At 42.8% G+C, this 18095-nt stretch overlaps 1 protein-coding gene across 1 annotated transcript; it reads right to left on the bottom strand.

Moving 5' to 3' along the window:
- Positions 1 to 961: 961 nt before the first annotated feature.
- Positions 962 to 15894, bottom strand: DCUN1D3 (defective in cullin neddylation 1 domain containing 3). Its single transcript, XM_058816226.1, has 3 exons — positions 15699 to 15894; positions 10506 to 11038; positions 962 to 8602 (listed from the first exon to the last, which is right to left on the bottom strand). The coding sequence occupies exons 2-3, from the start codon at positions 10934 to 10936 to the stop codon at positions 8119 to 8121; spliced, it is 915 nt and encodes a 304-aa protein (XP_058672209.1). The 5' UTR covers positions 10937 to 11038; positions 15699 to 15894; the 3' UTR covers positions 962 to 8118.
- Between the last annotated feature and the right edge of the window lie 2201 nt (positions 15895 to 18095).

Here is an 18095-nt window from a genome sequence, read left to right on the forward strand (position 1 = left end):
GCTTAGGAGAGTTTTAAACAATCAGAAAAAAAATTGAAAAATTAAATGTTTGTTAAAAGGTTTGACCATTAGATGAGGGATTTTTTCATGTGAATTGGAATAGACCAAGATAAAGGTGAAATAGTTATCATTCCAAAAGTTATTAAATACAGCTGATAGTACATTCACACCCTCCTAGTTTCCAGCCCTAAGTTCACTGGGCTGGGCTGGGCTCTCTCCTTATCTTGGGATTTGGAAGTTGGGAGTTGCTGTGTGGAGGAGGAGGCACAAATACAGAAAAGCAGGAGAAAGCCCAGAACCAGCAGTGAGCAGGCAGGAGATGCTCATGTCAGTGTCATTAATAACTAAATTTAAACGCACCTGAAAATTATATCTATTATTCAGCACAATGAATGCAGCCAATTTTTTCCTCACACTAAGGTACTGTGGCCACTTCAGGTGAGCCTGGCATTCCTTTGGCTGCAGCTAGTGCAAGCTGGCATAAACAATAACATCAGTGCTGCCACAGAGTGTGAAGGGGAGCCAGTGCCTTCAGCAGCACAGGCAGCCCCTGCTGCTGAGCCAGTCCAGCAGAGACCAGGAGCTCAGGCAGACTGACCCCAGCACTCATCCCTCTCTGAGGATTCACTCCTGTTCAAGCTGTTCACATCCAGCACCTCCTTGTTGCAAACACTTTCACTGCAAAGTTGAGAAAAAACCAGCCAGTTTTCCTTCCACACACTTGAAAATTTTGTGGTCACCTCTCTGCCAGGACTTAGTGAGCATCCAGGATCCTGCTGGAGAAACTGACATGACAAATAAAACTAGCGAGAGTCCTACTCATAGGCATGAAAAAATAAGTAATTTGTCCCTTTTTAATTGAAAAATGTAAAAAGGACTTCAGCTTTAAATAAGACATTTTGTACAAAGCTTGAGCACAAAAAAGTGAACACCAATGTGTCGTTATGTAAACACCACAAATGTTACTGGTTTGTTCAGTAACACAGAACAGCCTGCGAGTTCCCTCCCAGTGGGTGAGATTTCTGTAGCTGTTCCCCTCCCCTCTGACTTTACTGGAATACAGGAAACCCAGAAGCTTTGGAACATTTACAGGCTACAGTAGTCAGGATACATTGTGACTAAAGGATTTTTTTTTGTTGTTTTTTTCTTTAAGGGGTTGGTCATTTAAATATACAGAAGTACAATAATCTCACAGGTAAATGAATGGCAGCTTGGATTAGAAAAAGCACCAAAATATTTAATATACATCTGGCACAAATTTCACAAGAAGTCAGTAATGGACAAACCAATGCTTTGCTTGTAAGAAAAGAAAAACCTCAGACTGTACTTAATGCTCTTCTTCCAAAAGGGACACAACAAAAACATTGCACTCAGGATTGCTATCAAGTAAAGACAACCTTCTTATCACACCCTATTTGCATTGTGCCTTAGATTGCACATTCCATAAGATGCTGTTTCCATTCTGTTCCAGACACCAACGGTGAGAAAATTTCACGTAAGAAAGGTAACTGTAAAACTACAAACCAATTCAGTACACTGGGATTCAGCAGATGCATTGCCCTGGAATTCTCCCAATTTTCCTCTAGATCGGGTTTCAAATATGGCTGCATCCCCTAGAAATAAAGATCCTACATGAAACAGAATTTACTCCAGCTGTTTTCAAGCATTACATTTACACAGCACTTCTCATACTGCTGTCCCAAAGAGGAACCACGGGGCTGCTGTGACATGCAACACATTCATCATTTCCCAGAGTGAGAAAACTGGCTCATACAGGGTGATCTCCTGGCTAAGTCTGAAAAGGCAAAACTCCCCTGGGCACAAAGAGCAGCAGATGTGACCCTGCCCACCCTGGCTGGATTGCTGAGCAGCCCAGAGGCCCAGCAGGGAGCTGAGCTCACACACAGCACACAAAGCCCTGGTACTTCCCCAGTCACACTGAGTTACCTCTCTGGGAGCAAACACTACCAACACACATTCCTTCCACAGAGAGGGACTTGAGGCTCAACTGGGGCCTCAAGATGCACAAGAAACAACAAGGCTGCACCAACCAGTGCTCCCAGGCTGACCCTTCTCCACAGAGCCCATCAAGGCCTTGTGGTTGCTTCATGCCCTCAAGACCAGGCAGTGCAAACCCCAGCAGTGCTGGCTCAGGACAGAGCCCTGCCAGTGCCATCCATGGCTCCTGGAACTTGAGTTACTCAACAACTTACAGCACGAGGCCCTCCAACCCTCCTGCCAGCCCATCTCCTTTTAAAAGACTATTGCAAACTTACACAAGTGTATTTTCAAATAACTCAGTTTAGCATGACTAAAGAAGTCACAACTTCCACATACGGAGCACTGATCTGTGAAGTCCTTTAACTGTAACACTCTTGGGAGCAGCAGCCAGCCTGCAGCTCCACTGATCCTCTGTGCAGGTTTGCCAGCTCTGGTCACACAATCTCCACTCTCACAGGCCCAGAGAAGAGCAAGAGTCAGCAGCTGTAACTGCATAAAATGGCAACATTCAAGTAAACACACTGTTTCAACAGTAGGCAACCTTTAGTCCAGATATAATTTACAGGGCATAAAAAGAAACACTTTACAGCACAAACACTGGAGATGGACTTTTTTCCTGTGTGTGAAATGACACATTATCCAAAAAGGGCTTATCTGAAGAGTGCAATTATGCAAAGATAGAAACTTATTAAAAATCAAACAAAAAACAGTATTACCTACAGAACCTGTTGGATTTTCAGAGACTGAGGATTGCAATAGTAGCAAGGAACTGCTGCAATGTCAGTGATTTAAGGCAAGCTGTTAGGACAAGAACACACATGCTCTTTTTACCTGCTGTCTCACATAGTCCCCCTGTTCTCTTGAAATAGATTCCCCTCCTGATAGTGCAAGAGGTCACACCCCAAAGCAGCACTGGAGGGATCCTGCAGCAGCAGCTGCCACAGCATTGCAGGATGTGGGATTTGCTGTGGCAGGACCTGTGCTGCAGTTTGCTCTGGGGGAGGACAGGAAGGGCACAGATGTGTTGCATGCAGAAGAACACCCCCAATGCATCAATGAACACAGCTGAGCACCAAAGCCACTCTGGCATCTCCAGTTCTCTTGAGAACACTCCAGCTTCACTCAAGAACAAGGGTTTTATCCTGAGCAGGATTCTGACCTCAGGGACAAAAAGGATGCGTGTGGCCTTTGCACTTTTGCAGCTCCCATCTTTGCTGGGTGGTTACAAGTCCAGTCCAACATGGAACAAAACACAGTATTTTTGATTAAAAGAAAAATACACTCATGGCACTGCATCAGGTGGGTTCCTAAAGCTTTTCAAGGGCAAATGAAAAGGCTGATGGCTCCCTCTTGGGGAGCAGCTGCTCCATCTTCAATTCACTGTCAGTGCAGGCAGCCTGACCAGGGAAGGGGACGTGTGGTGACAGAAGCCCTGAGCCACAGGCACGGAGCTCTGCTCAGCTGCTCTATTGCACTCCAAAAGTAGCACCCGGGAGGACCAACTCTGGTTTGCAGCTTGACCCGGCCCCCTTCCAAAGGGTCCTTTGCATACAGGTTAAACACAGGACACCAAAAGCTATGGCAAAGAAATAATACTTAACTTGGGTGAATTAAAAAAAACAGATTACTCATCCAGGCATAAAATCCCGGGACGAAAGGATGGTAGCCTTAAACTATTCAAGTCTAAGAACAAGAGGTAGAGATACCTACGTACTTCATGGTGAAGGAGTTACAGCCTTCTTTCTGTCTTACAGTCTCATGGATTTCACTTCAGTTCACACTATAAAACCAAAGGTTCAATCTTCAATAGACCAGAGAGAAAATGTTAACACTGGTGGGTTTGTTTGCACACAACAAAATTTAAGCAGTCGCTTTGCTTTAATACTTATTTGAAAAAATGTGTTTTTCTCCATATTGAAGCACTGCCCTGAAGAATTTTGAGTTTCAGGTTAAGCATCTTCCTTTTTAATATGAAAGGCTAAATTCACATGCACAGACTTTGAGCAGAGTGGGCTCAAGGGAAGAACTGGGTGCCCAATTTACTGAGGACCTTCTAGAAAAGCATCACACTGCAGAATGCAAGGCTGCAAGAGCCAGAAACTCACAATGACTATTATTTACCAAAGAATGGGAATGATGTAACCTCAGCCAACAAACTGTACCACAACTGAGGTGCCTATTAACTACATGGTGTTTCTTTAACTTTGTTGGGCTTTTTATGGAGACAAGGCTCATGCTGACAGTGTCACACAAAGTCTAAGGTCACTGGTCAGCGCACAGACCTGGGAACCATGGGTGACAGGCTAGTCCTGGATCCATGGCTTCTCCAGGCTCTGATGGACACACAGACTGAAATAATGAAATAAAGTCACCCAGCAGAGCTGCTGCTGCCCCAGCACTGCCGACAGGAGCAGGGGCTGCACCCTCTGCACCAGCCTGAGCCACTCAGCCCCAGCAGAGCAGCCTGAGCTCGTTCCATGCTCTGAACTGTCCTGGTTCAGAGCTGATCCTGCTGGGCCAGCCTGGGGGAAGCTCTCAGCCCCAGCTGTGTCTGTGCCACCTGCCAGACCTGTGCTCCCCCTCCTGTGCTCCTTTCACCAGGACTGCACAGTACTAAGAAGCTGTAATTCTCCACGTAGAATAGCACAGGCAGCAAATAAACCCACAATTTGGTGTTCAATTCCAAGTCATTGCCTCAGGAATGTTTTATGGCCAGGATCGTTCAAACCCTTACTTGAATCAATAGATAGTCTTTGACCTCAGAAATGCACCCACACAAGTGAAAATTAGCACAATTAAGCCTCCAGTTGATCTGGAAGCCAAATTTTACAGGTGTTGCAAGCTATAATGTGGTGTAGGTGGTCAGTGTTTTATTACTAGGGGCTAAAGTTTACAGGAGTTTCATTTCTTTGCATATAAGAGAAGGCAGTCAAATGCCACAGATTGTGGATACCAGACCAGTTTTCCAGTATATTACTCCAACTATCTCTATAGTTATCTATAGTTATTTATCCCAAGTTGCAGCAGATTCACTACATGCATAAAGTTTCCTAATGCATAATCTATTTAAAAAAAAAAAACTAAACAGTTGCAATGGTTTCAAGGATTTCATCAGCATCACTGCTCACTTACAGTCCTGTGCCCTACACAATGAAGAATTAAATTATATAAAAATGAAGAATGAATGTATTTGGCCTGTTCCACAGATATTCACAGTTTAACCATTAAACAAGCATATTTTCAGAGGCTCCAATATTATTAAAGACTTCTCAGAGACACACACAAACCCCATTCCCTCAGCTCAGCATTACAGAGTCCATTTGGGATCACAAAATCACCAGGCAATCCAAGAGAAGGTCTGGCAGCCCCACTCTCTGCCAGCACTGCCCAAGAGCTGCACCTCCAGCTCCTGCTTCAGGAGTTTAAACTGACACAAGTCTGGTTTGCATTCTGTAAATGGTAATTAAAGGACTAAAGTTAGGCTAAAGATAAGTGATACTTCCCTAGATAGATCATTTGGCTATTTTTGCAAGTTCCCTGCCCAGTGGGTGGAGCTGCTCCTGCCTGGCTGGAAGCAGCAGAACAGGAGCAGGGCTGTCCCCCACACTGAACTCGTGGGCAATGGTATGTCCTTTCCCCAACAGGAAACCAGATTTTCCCTTCCTGTGTGTTCACCTCTGCCTTTAAAAAGCAGCTGTGTTACCTCGGATACCTTAAAATGGCTGAGCCTGGTGTGCTACAGATTGATTTCCTCACTGCTGTCCACATTCCAACCACAAGATAAACACCTTCCTTAAAGAGCCTCATCCTCTGGGGCTGCTGCATGCTGGGGTGTAAATCAGAAGCTGCCATCTGGTGAGCTACCCATTTGAACAGTTACTCTTCGCACTCTGGACATTTTAAATTTCCTTTGGGGGAAAAAAAATTAAGTGACGAACAAAGCATTTAATAGCTGAATGAATGAAGAGCATCAAACTTAGAAACAGAGTCTTCATTTACTATCAAATCAGTCTCCATTTGGAACTTTTCCTAACAAAGCAGCCTCTGTTGGGGAATTTATTTTAGTCTTTTAAAAATAACAGCACCAGCAAGTGTCTCACCATAAATTCAACGATTCCAGCACGAGTGCTTTGGCTGCTTTGCTCACCAAATCAGATTAAGGTTTTGCTGCCAAACACTTTTGTGCCACAGAAAGTCAGAGAAGCAAGGACAAAGTTTTGGGTGTATTTACCCATAAAACAGCGACTTCAGGGCTCTCCTGCAAAGGGGCAGATTCAGCTGCATCTAAAACAGCCACATTTGTTTTCCACAGCTTGTCTCCCAGCAAGAGCAGCATGGACCAAACTCTCCTTTTATTAGATGAAAGAGATGCTATCTGTGGCTTGTGGGTTTGTTTTTAAACAGTTTGCATTACCCACATTTTGTTAGTGATTTATGACCTCCAAGCCAAGCCATTGCAGGGCTGCATGCCAGCAAAGCCAGACCCAGAATTTGGGTAGATCCTGCTCCTCTCTCTGCTAACCCCTGTGGGGCACAACAGATGCGCAAAGCACAACACCCTGGACCTGTGACAAGCTCACCACTTAAAACCTGTTTCCCTTTAGTTTTAAAACCCTTACATCACAAAAGCCATTAGATGCTATGGATGACTGTCTAGGCTTTTGTTTTGTTTCAGTTGAAGTTGGTTTATGATCCTGAAATGCAGCTCTGAAAATAAAAGGTGTGTAACAGAAGTGTATCAAATTCATTAAGCCAGCACTTGGCTATACAGAAAGCCTTGGCAATCAAACCTTTTACCAAAAGGTGTAAAAAAGTTGACATACTAAAATTAAAAAAGGTAGCATCAATAACCAAAAAAGTTTCAACCAGTGTTAATAAAACTCCCTTTAAGTCACAACAATTTCAACAGGCAAATAGTCCCAATACAGGCATTGTAAAATAATAAATTGACTCCTATCCAAATATTATCAAATCAGTCTAAAAATGACTCATCTACACTGCTGTCATTAAGAACACATTAAGAATTCACTTTGTCATCAGATGCCAATATTGTTGCTCCAGAAAGTGTGGAGTATTAACTGCAATTTAGCAATTAAACATATGCTTTAAAAAATTGGTTTGTCAATATTAATGCAAAAGATAGTTCCTTACATAGAAGTACTGTGCTTGCCAGACAAGTAAGGTAATACTTTAGGTATAAATCAAACAAATTAAAGCAGAATTATACCACAGTTTTCCTTGAAGACTTAGGATTTGTGTGTTGCTTCTCTCAATGTTTAGCAAACTTAAGAAGCAGAACCTTTGGTTCTTTTAGTCAAGTAAAAATATTCTCATGTAACCACAAAAATACAACTTTCAGAGAAAATGGAAGTCCATCAACAAGTCCACTTTCAATAAAACTGAGGTAGTACTGCTCTTTTATCATGTGAATGTGTAAAGAGATTTAGATATAAATCGTCATCTATCACTCAGTTGACTGACAGGTACAGTAATTTTATAAAACAATCCCAACATTTAGTTTGAAAGTCCAAAAAAAGGAATGATCTGGACTCATTCACTAGGAGTTAGCTCAAAATGGGAATTAGCCATATTACAAAAAGCTGTTGCTTATGTTGGTTTTTAGAGCCTTATTACCCAGGATTAATGCATTTATAGTTAACACTGCTGTTCATCTCGGTATAAAACCTTAAAATTATTACAGCCTAAAATTTCAACAATGTAAACAGCACTACACACAGTACAGACCTGCCCTGACAGATGTAGTATGAAAAAACTTAATCTGGCACTGTATAATTTAGCAATGTTAATTTAACCTAACTAAAAAGATCTACATTGTGCAAGAAGTATCAGACTTACTTATACTAATCTGAAGTCTTAAAAATAAAATAAAATAAAAAAAATGCTTAACTTGCAGCCAGGGTCAAATATTTCAGGGCAAGAGTAAAAGGAATAACCAAAATTAAGAAAGTGCCTAAAACATGATACAGCATTTTAGAGCCCTTTCAAAGACAAGGCAGAAAAAGGTGTAAAGTAGAAAAATCTGGAGCCTCGGTAATTTCCAGAAACATCCAGAGTTTACATTGTGTGAAGGGCAAGGAGCTGCTTTTGTCCCTGCTGCTAGGTCTGTCCGTCCGCACACGGCCCCTCTGTGTCCGAGGACAGAACACTTTTGGTTTCCTCCTCCTTTTTCCTGCGCTCCATTTCCCACTCCACAAAGGTGTCAAAGAGGCTCGGCCAGGCCTCGTCCTCGCTGTAGTTGCTAAGGTCCGGTCCAATCACCTGAGTAAAATTTAGAAACATGTTCCACGTGTCCCGGGAGATTCCCTTGATTCCTGAGGGGTTCTTGATTAGGAAGTGTAACCACTGGTCCAAAATAGGGGGCTTGTTTTGGGTGAAGACTAATTTCCAAAGGGCAATGGCTATTTCCCGATGTAGCGACCTCTGTCCTTCTTCAGAGTCCAGGCCAAACTGGAAGGTGAAACGATAGAGATCCTTGAATTTATCCTCCTGCTTGGCTTCGTTTAGGAGGCTGGGGAACCTTGCACAAATGCCATCAATGCTGTCTGCATTTATTGCTTTGCAGCCTTCAAAAAACTCCTTCCTGTCAAGCAAGAGAAGAGAAATCAGGGAGGGCCCTTCCCACCGACCTCACGAACAAATCCTGTCTCCATCCAGCTACACCAAATCTAAAAGGAGCACCTGGACAAGACAAGGTGTACCCTCAGCCCCAGACAAGGTGTACCCTCAGCCCCAGTGGCACACAGATTTTGGCAACAGGAGCCACTGGAAAGACAGCCAGTTCCAAGGCATTCCTTAAGGCCTGCGGAACCACACACAACCCCCAGGTCTGCTGGGGTACTGCAAACATTTCAAAGATTCTGCTCTCTGGCTATTCTGGACACTTGCACAGCCTGGAATGCCTTTCATGTTAAAGAGTGAGTCTAATTTGCCACAGAAGAAATTCTACATGTTTGAAACTAACACATTTACCCCGGCTTGATTCAGTACTGCTGATGTCTAAATGCCCATGCTCTGGGTGAGCTGTTTGCAAGGGACAGAGCAGTTCACTTCTACTTTTGCCGTGTTTTTTGGTTGTTCTTTCAGCCTGCAAAACCAATGGGGAGCCACTGGTGTCAGTCAGCAAGGCATCTGCTGAGAGCAGGGGAGGGAGCACAGCATCACAGGGGCTACAGCACAATGCATGGACACTGCTTGAAGCCAAGTGGGACAGGTTTAGCTCCAGTTTCTCTGATGCTTGTTACAACCAGGTGTAACAACCAGGTGTAACATCCAGCCAGGAGAGCCAGCAGACTGACACAGGATGGGCTGGAGGGAAGAGGAGATGGAGCAGCACTCAGAACAGACCATGATGCTTTCACTGATGCAAGATTCCATCAGCACCTGTTCCATGGAACACGCCCTTCAACAAATATAACCTCTCACAACTAGATTTGTCCTCTCTGAGGAAATTAAAACCATGTTAATAATATTCATGGTAGCTGTGGAGAATCACAGACACTACTTACAATTCCTTTACCATCTTAGCAAATACCTGGGTCATCAGGCTCCAGCAAATCCACATTTGCATTCCAGAGTAACTCATCCCTTTGACACACACCCTCAGCCACAAAGACTCTGAAGATGCTGTCCAGTGCACAGCAGAGGCTTAGGTCAAGGCTCTGAACACCAAAGCAATAAGCTCAAGAAAAATAAGCAGCATTACTCAAACCAATCTACATAGGGCAAAATAAAAAATTCCTTCTCTCCCTGCCAGTCCTTGTAGGCACTGTTCCCTTGTTCTTACCTGGACATTGCTAATCAAGCTGGGGGACTCTGCTGCAGTTTGGGTTTGCCTGTTGCTTAGTGGGGGGAGTTGTAGCCATTCCATTGTGTCCTGTGGCATCACACATGCTGTCATTCTGCTGACTGAGGCCCTTGTCCAGAAGGGCACACAGTACTTCAAACAGCAATCATTTGTCAGCTAGTATGAAACAGCTACAAGTGTCAAAACCCTCACATTTCCTTCCCTCTCTATGCTTTAACAAGATTACTCTTGGAAAAAGACATTAAGTGTTACACTGCTTGGACAGGAACAATTCTGTCATTCTTCCACAGACTGTTAACAGTCAGTAGCAATTACTAAAGAATCTCACATTACTTTAAAGGAAAAATTAATTCCAGTGTCCAATCTCACCAAGATCATGTTGGATACAATAAATTGCTTCTGGTAAATCAAGAATAAATTAATGTCTACAGAATCTCACTACACTGTTCATCACTAGCAGCATAATGGCCAAAACCACATTTTCTAAAATCCAGTGTGATGGGAAGGGGAAAGAAGACAATACAAAGCTTACCTTCTGCAGTGGTAGGAATTAATTTGATCAAAATGCAAGTGTTAGAAGAAATAAGTAAATGAAGCTAATGAGGCTGTCTCTCCAACATACTGCTGACAGGATATACTTTAACATATGAAAATAATTACAAGTTCTACAAGAACTAACCTTGTAAATTTGCACATGGTGGCAGCCTGGAATTTCCAAGCCAAAACTAGTACTTTAAATTCAGTGGGATCAACACAGAGGTCATTGCAAAATCGTTCCATTCCTTCTTCCAGTATGGCATCTTCCCGCTCGTCCTTATACCTCCTGAACAACTCCCCAATCCTCTGAAGAGAAGATTCCTCTGCACTGCAAACAGAGTCTTTCTTTGCATCTCCAGAAAACGTTGGAGGCTGACTGGACTCTACAGCAGCATCTGTTTTCTTTGTCCCATTCACAAGGATGTCTCCTGAAGCCTTCCCGCAGGCTGAGCCGTGGTCGTCTTTGTGGACTGCACTTCTCTTGCTGTGGGATTTGCTGCCAGAGTCTCTCTCCCCATTTTTGCTGCCAAGGGTAGAAGAAGGGTTCTTGCACTTGGTGACACACTGGCCCATGGTGGTGCAAGCCCAGCTCCTAGCACGGTCCCCCTGCCCTCGGACACCCTCGCAGCTGCTCTTCAACACATCTCACCATGCCATCAGCAGCACTCAGCTAACCTGCAAAACAGTTCCACAGTCAAACTGCTGCCTCTCTGTAAAGAACAGCTGAAGTATTAAATGTGGGATAATACTTGCCATGAAGCAGCCAACTTCAGGATATTTAAGCTTTGCATACTGAAAAGGAGCAGTGTACACAAGGCTGGAATACGCCATAAATTTCAGGCAATTTCAGCTGTTTTACCTAGAAATCAATGCAGCTCACTCAGTGGCTACACTATACTAACGGGTCCTAATAAAGGAAATTCCTAAAATTCTTACTGCAGCATAGGTTACAAAGAGGTTGATTCATGTACAGGCTTCGTCACAACAGACTACTCCAACCCAGAAATACTTTAAAGGAAATGGTTTTTAAAAGTGTACCCACATTTTATATATAGAATATAAAACACTGAAACAAAGCAGGGAAAGGAGGACAGGGACACTGATGGGACAACCTGGCAGAGACCTAAGGACTGGATCTAGACTGTACCTCCAGCAAATCAGCAAAAGGGACTTCTCAGGGAGAGAGGAGGAGGGGGCTGGCTGTTGGCTGGTTTTAGGAAGGAGGAGAGAGAGTGAAAGTTGTGTGTTTGTTTTTAAACAGAGTTTGGTTTTGTACAAATCTAGGTTTTGTACTTAAAACATACACAGAGTGTGCCTGCAGAAAGGAGGCAACACTTCTTATGCAAGAGGGTATTCAGAAATGGTTCATTGTTTCAAGTGGGCTCCTCCCTTCAGGTAAGGAGACCGACAGGGGAGGGGGCCTTCTTAATGAAACTTCTTCAGACAGACACACATGCAGATAAGAAGTAGTAATTCCAGTTCAGAGGGGTTTTTTTAAAACAAAAATTAAAATGCCAAAATGGTTTCACCATACTCTCTTTTTATAAATCACAAAGCCCTGCGTATTTGGAAAAGATATTTTGCCCAGAGAAAAGGGTTCTCCAATTTTCCTTGTTAAAACCAAGCTAACACTGACACTGCCCTATCAGCAAGCAGCCACACCAAGGACAGTCTGTTTCTCAGAAATGTCAGCTCCAAGAAATCAATTGCTTATCACAGTCCTCCTTTACCCACTAATTTGCATTTCACCTCTGCTGTCAGTGAGGCAAAAGCTTCAAACATAAAAATTGGGTTTGCTGAGACTTTGTGTACAGCTTCCAGTTTAGAATTAGAACAAGAAAGAAGAGAGATAAAAATTAAAAAATTAAAAAAATACAATAGATGTCATGTCAGTTTTACTGTATTTTTTTCTTGGGCAAAGCTTTACTGAGACTGAAGTCCTCTTTAAAGCTGTAAACCAACAGCAGCAACAAGTATAGATGAATTCTCAGATATCAGGATTACAAAAATAAATCTCTCAGCCATTATACCTGTTTTGACAAAACAGCACTTGTGCAGCTTCATGAGTAAAAAATTTTGCCAGTGGAACTACAGCAGCCAAGATGCTGATGTTGACTACCTGGCTTCCCTTTCCTTAACTCACACACAAAACTAGTAAATACCTATTTTTTAAGCAGTCAAAGGAACAAAGGTATTACAGATTCTTTCGTCACAAAGCTTTAAAGATTAACTTTGCTGCATCATTTTTATAGGCAAGTAAAGTCTGATTTATTGTATTCAAGAAATTTGCAATAATTTGTATTTGAAAGGATGTATAAAAATATGCATGTCAATATAAATAATCCATAAAACAATTTCACTGGTCCTTAGTACTTGACAGCTCTGTGAGTTGTGAAGTACAGCCTGGCACTGATTTCTGTGCTGCCAGGTGCCTGAGCAACATCTACAGTCCTCTCCAGTCTACACCAGTCATTATTTCATTACACCAAAACAAACAGGATATTAGTAGGCAGTGTAAAAACTGCTTAGTGATTAACTCCCACATACCAGCTTTCCCCCTCTCAATCTTTAAATTCACCCAAATTCAAATGCTTAATCTACACTAATTCTTTTCTTCCATCAGTTTCTCAGAGGCAGCTAGCACCACACTGGACAAATTTTTCTTTAGAGAGAAGTATGCAGCTGAAAGAACAGAATAAAAAAATCCTGAGTCCTACAGACTAGCATTAGAATTTAGGTAGTATAGAAAACTTTCTGCTCAAAGATGTAACAGTAGTTATTAGCTATTGGTGATTTGGAACAGCTCTTCCCTATGGGGGAAGGTTAAGGAACAGCTGCCTATTAGTGAACAGTACTTTCCTCTAAAGTAGTCAAATCACACACATTGCAATTGACAGATTAATCCAATTAACTTGAGGAATCCCAATTTGATTTTTTTAAAGGCAGTTTGCAAGACTGACATCCTGTGTCCATCATTTTCCTAATAAAAGTGACTCATGCTGTCATGCTTCCTAAGCAACAGCTTGTATTATTGATGATAACAATCTAATCTGCAGGTTTGCAAAGTGACATCACCAATGTGATGAAACTGATGGGTTTTAAAGTCATTTGCTGTCACAAAGAGAGCACTACAATTCACAGAGGGAGGATCTGCCAGCATTATTAGACACCTGTATGTAAGGAGGTGTCTCACTGGCAGTTTCCAAAAGCAGGCAATCCCAGTAGCATTAACCCCTAGATGCAAGGTATCCACCTCCCTCACATTGTACCCCTCTAACAAACACATTTTCTGTACTCCTACTTGCCTTACAAAGAGCTGAATGCTGCTCCTGAACAGCCACTGCATGAGCACTGCTCTTCCCTGCAGTAACAGAGTTCTTCCTTCCTTCTCCCCACCAAGGAAGTTTTCAGAGCACCATCCTACTCCTTATGAACAAACACCAGAAGATACTGATGTACAGTTGCTGCAATTCCTCACTTTTCTTCTACAAGAAACTTGATGCCATGTGCCAGATACTTAGAAGCATTCTACCCCAAAAATAGCAAAACCAGCTTGGAAAAAAAAAAATCCAGACTGCATCCGCTGGCAGCTTGTGCATGTATCTGGTTTTGTAAGAGAAAAGTCTTCTGGCACTCCATCAGTTACCCTCTGTAAATTGCCTGTGAGCTGGATCCACTTCACTAACGAGTCACCTCCGCTTCCTACGTGACTCAGGTTTCAAGGCATGAAAGGAACAAGAGCCTTGGAAGGAGACAGAAACAAGTGGGAGAAGCCGCCGGCCCTTTTGTTATGGAAGGCTGGAGAGAGGATCTGATTGCAGCACCAGGAGCTGCAGGGAAGGCAGAGCTCAAGGAGTGGGAGAGAGCACCTCAGGAAGGTGAACAGAGCTGTGTGTTCAGCTGCAGAGCAAAGTGACTGTCACACAGCACAAGGACCTGCACAGAGATTTCCCAGCTGGATCAGGAATTACAAGTATTATTGTGTACCCAAACGTTAGTCTGGATTGGTAGCAAAGCATCAATTCCCAAAAGGATCAGTTCCTAAGAGCAAAATCACTAAGAGGCTTGTACAGCATAAAAGCAGGACATAAAAGGCAGCAGTGACCACTGCTTTTGCTATTCTACTAAAAAGGATCAAGATTCAGGGCTAAGGTTGGAATGTGCTCAGTGCTACAGGATGCAGTGCTCCCAAAGAAGTCTATTACTCAGAAAAGCATTGAGCAATAATCTCCAGTACATATGAATCACCAAGATGCCCATGAGGGCATCCTCCTCTTTCAAAGCAGAGATCCACAATGACCTTCTCTGCACCTTTCCAGAAAGGAGTCAGCAGCTGGGAACACAGGGAGATGAGTGCTGCTGAATACAGCCAGCTAAAACAAAGTCACCCTCTAAGAACAAAGGCTGTGCAGAGCCATATGGCCCCACACACTAAATGAAAACCTAGAGAAGATTACAAAGGCCTTGGCTAATGCTTGGGGGGCTTTTTGATTTGGTGGGGGTTTTGTGTGGGACTTTTTTCTAAGTCCTGTAAGGAATTTGCAGCATTTTTTCTCCATTTTCAAGTGACCAGATCACACATAACCCAAAATTTGAAGGGAGCAAAACAAAGTGACTCAGTAATAACTCTCAATCATACAAGCACACCATGGCACAATTGAAAACAGCAGTAATGAAGAGTGGGGGGAAGCTGGCAGGAGGACAGAAGATGCAAAGGAGATATTTAAGTAACCCAGTATTTTTCTATAATGACTGATGTTATTGTAGTACTGGAAATTATTGCATATGTCCAGAGAATAACAAGCAAAACAAGCATTATGCTGTTTAATAAAGTGTTGCATCAGAAGGTATTTATAATGAGTTTCAAAACACAAAAAGTATCAAGACAGTAGAGGAAAAAGCTTTCCATACATTTAAGAAGACCTCAAAGACAAATTTAGGAAATCTCATAACAAAAGGGGAAACAGCTCAGCCAACCATTAAATCCCTTTCCAAGGAGCATTTCACCAGCTCAGGCAAAGACAACATAACTAGAGAATTAGTAAGCCTCAACCCAGCCTCAGCTTTTCACAAACACTTGAGCATAGTCTAAGAATTTTACAGAACTCTACTATGCATCATCTACCTTTTAATGGCTGGGGACACATGACTTTAAAAACAGCTGAGAGTAGGGAACAGTATCATGGATGCCCTGCCTGTTTGCAGCCCTGAACAGATACAGAGCTTCCCACTGGGGAGGCAGGAGAGGATCACTGCCACTGCTGAGGCAGAAGCAATTGCTGCTCTGACAATTGTGCTGGACAAGTGATCTTGTGAGCAAACATCTCATACTTACATAGCTTCAGCTACACAGAGAATCATTCCACTAGCTTCCCAGCTTCCTTCAGGCTCCCTGGCTTCCACATAGAATGCTGGAAGACAAAAGACCACACAAATCTTTACCTTTAGAAGAGGCTATGAAAACCATGAAATGCACCAAATCACTGAGAACCAACTGTGCATGTAATAAAACCCTTCAGAGCCAAACTCCACTTGTTCAAAGAGTCATTTTATGAAAAACTACTTCACTTTTTTGACTTACAAAGTAGCATTAACACCATTAACTCTGCATTGTCATATAAACCATAGAACAGGTACTGAAAACAACAGACAAATTCAAATGTTTGTTTGCAGTAAATACACACTTCCAGATACTTTCATGGCTTTCAGCATGGGAGAGTTAATTCCTCATTTGATGCACTCAAAGCAAAGCAGAGGACATGCTATCACTGTCACTGCATGTTAGCTGAGCACTGTTTAATCTGTGAATGCCAGACAGCTGCTACCTAGCAAAACATAATTTGGGTCTGGAGAGTAATTCTCTTTTTTCATCCTCTAGCACATTCTTTTCCATGTTTGTTTTCCCATGTTCAGTCGAGCTGGCTCCACTTCACTTCTCTTAAATTCCCAGCTCTGCTGTGTAAGGAGGAAGCTCTGAAGAGGACAGACAAAGGGATGTCTGGTTTGGGGAGCAAGAGCTGCAGCTGCAGCCCCCAGTCAGCACCTCTGTATCTGATCCAGTAGAAAAACACAACAAACAAGAAATCTCTGGCAAAGCTCCCCTGCTCTACCACAATAACATAAACACTAAAACATCTCGTTTTTACAGCTCTTAGTACATCTAGGGAGCAGACAGGTGATCAAAAGCTGCCTTGCTGCATACTTACCTTTTACAGGAGATTTACTTCTTAGAAAACAAGTAGAAACATTAGCTTGTTCAGAGCTTCCTTCAGCACAAAGAGGAGGGTGAATGTAGAAAGACAACCATGAAACAACATCTTGTCACACATGCCAATCTCCATGTGAGTTTTCCCCAAACCTAAATCCTATATGTGGATTAGGAAAACTTGACTGACACATAAAACCTAGTTCAGACCAAAGCTGTTGATAGAGCTTAAAAGCCTCAAACATTTCAAAATGCCTGGAAACTCTGGAGTGGTACTTTCACTCATATACACACACAGAGCAAAAATATATTTCCACTGAATCATTTTTAGGCATTTACTGTTGAGATGGGAGACCAAAAAGTCTACTTCACACTGGGTTTATATAGTCTGCTCCCAAACCTCATTTTCCACACAACCAACCACCCTTTTTCCCTCCTCCATGGCTTCACAGCTCTTTCAGCAGACACTCCAGTGGGTGCACAGCCACCAGGCAGCTCAACATGCAGGGGAGCAGAGGAGTGTCTGCCTCTCTCAGGCTGGAAGTACCAGCTTGAATTTCTTCCTATTTGACCACAGCATCCCATGAATTTCAAAAATTTAAGAAAATGTAGCATCTGGCACATCTGTGTTAATTTCTTTTGGCCTCCTGCATCTAAATAATTCCTTATATAAATCACCAGGGAGGAACACAGGGCACTGTGCAACCTCATTCCCCAGGAACCTGTTTAAACATTTTACAGTTCACATTTTGAAAAATCATTGTCATGGCAACTTTTTGCAATGAACTACTTTTCAAACATATCTGTATTTCTTTGGAAGAGATCTATGATCCCATGATCCACCAAATCTACATTTCCAGTTGACTTACTGCACGCACTGGAAGCAAACACTAATTTCAAGTTCAAAAGAAGCTGAATCTGATGGAGATCAGCCTTACCCAGCAAAAGCCAAACTTTTTCATATTGTTTGAAGTAATTTCCATGCTGGCTGACCTATACACACACACACACACACACACTGACTGGAGCCAGAAATTTTAATATGTTAGAACCTCCAGCTACAATTCTTCCCCTTTCTTTATATTTAAATTCTTGCGAGTTGTCCATTTAACCTTTTCAAAATTTTTAATGTAGTAGAATGTGTAAACTTTGACAATACAATCGTGGGCTATGGAACAAAAAGTTAGTATGGGTTAGCAGTTAAAAGGTAAAGCTCTTCAAGGCTGTATTTAAAGGCTGCCACAGCACAGCAGTGCACTGACTTCATCCTAAATCGAGTACAGTGAGTGCAGCAGGGAGAGAAGCATCAGCACAGTGGTGGTGGTAGTTTTGGCACAGATTTTGGTTCAGTCCCTGGGCCAGAGCTGCAAGGTGTGGCTGTGTCACCAACAGCCCTCTCCCTGTGCTGCTGTGGAGCAGCCCCATCACTGCACAGTAACTCATGAACAGCCTGCACTGCTCATTAGCACCCCTCAGCAGCCCCTGGGGAGGTGAGGGAGTAAACAGTGTGGGCCCGTGGGATGATGG

This window comes from Ammospiza caudacuta, chromosome 17, assembly GCF_027887145.1.
Source record: "Ammospiza caudacuta isolate bAmmCau1 chromosome 17, bAmmCau1.pri, whole genome shotgun sequence".
Classification (NCBI taxonomy): domain Eukaryota; kingdom Metazoa; phylum Chordata; class Aves; order Passeriformes; family Passerellidae; genus Ammospiza; species Ammospiza caudacuta.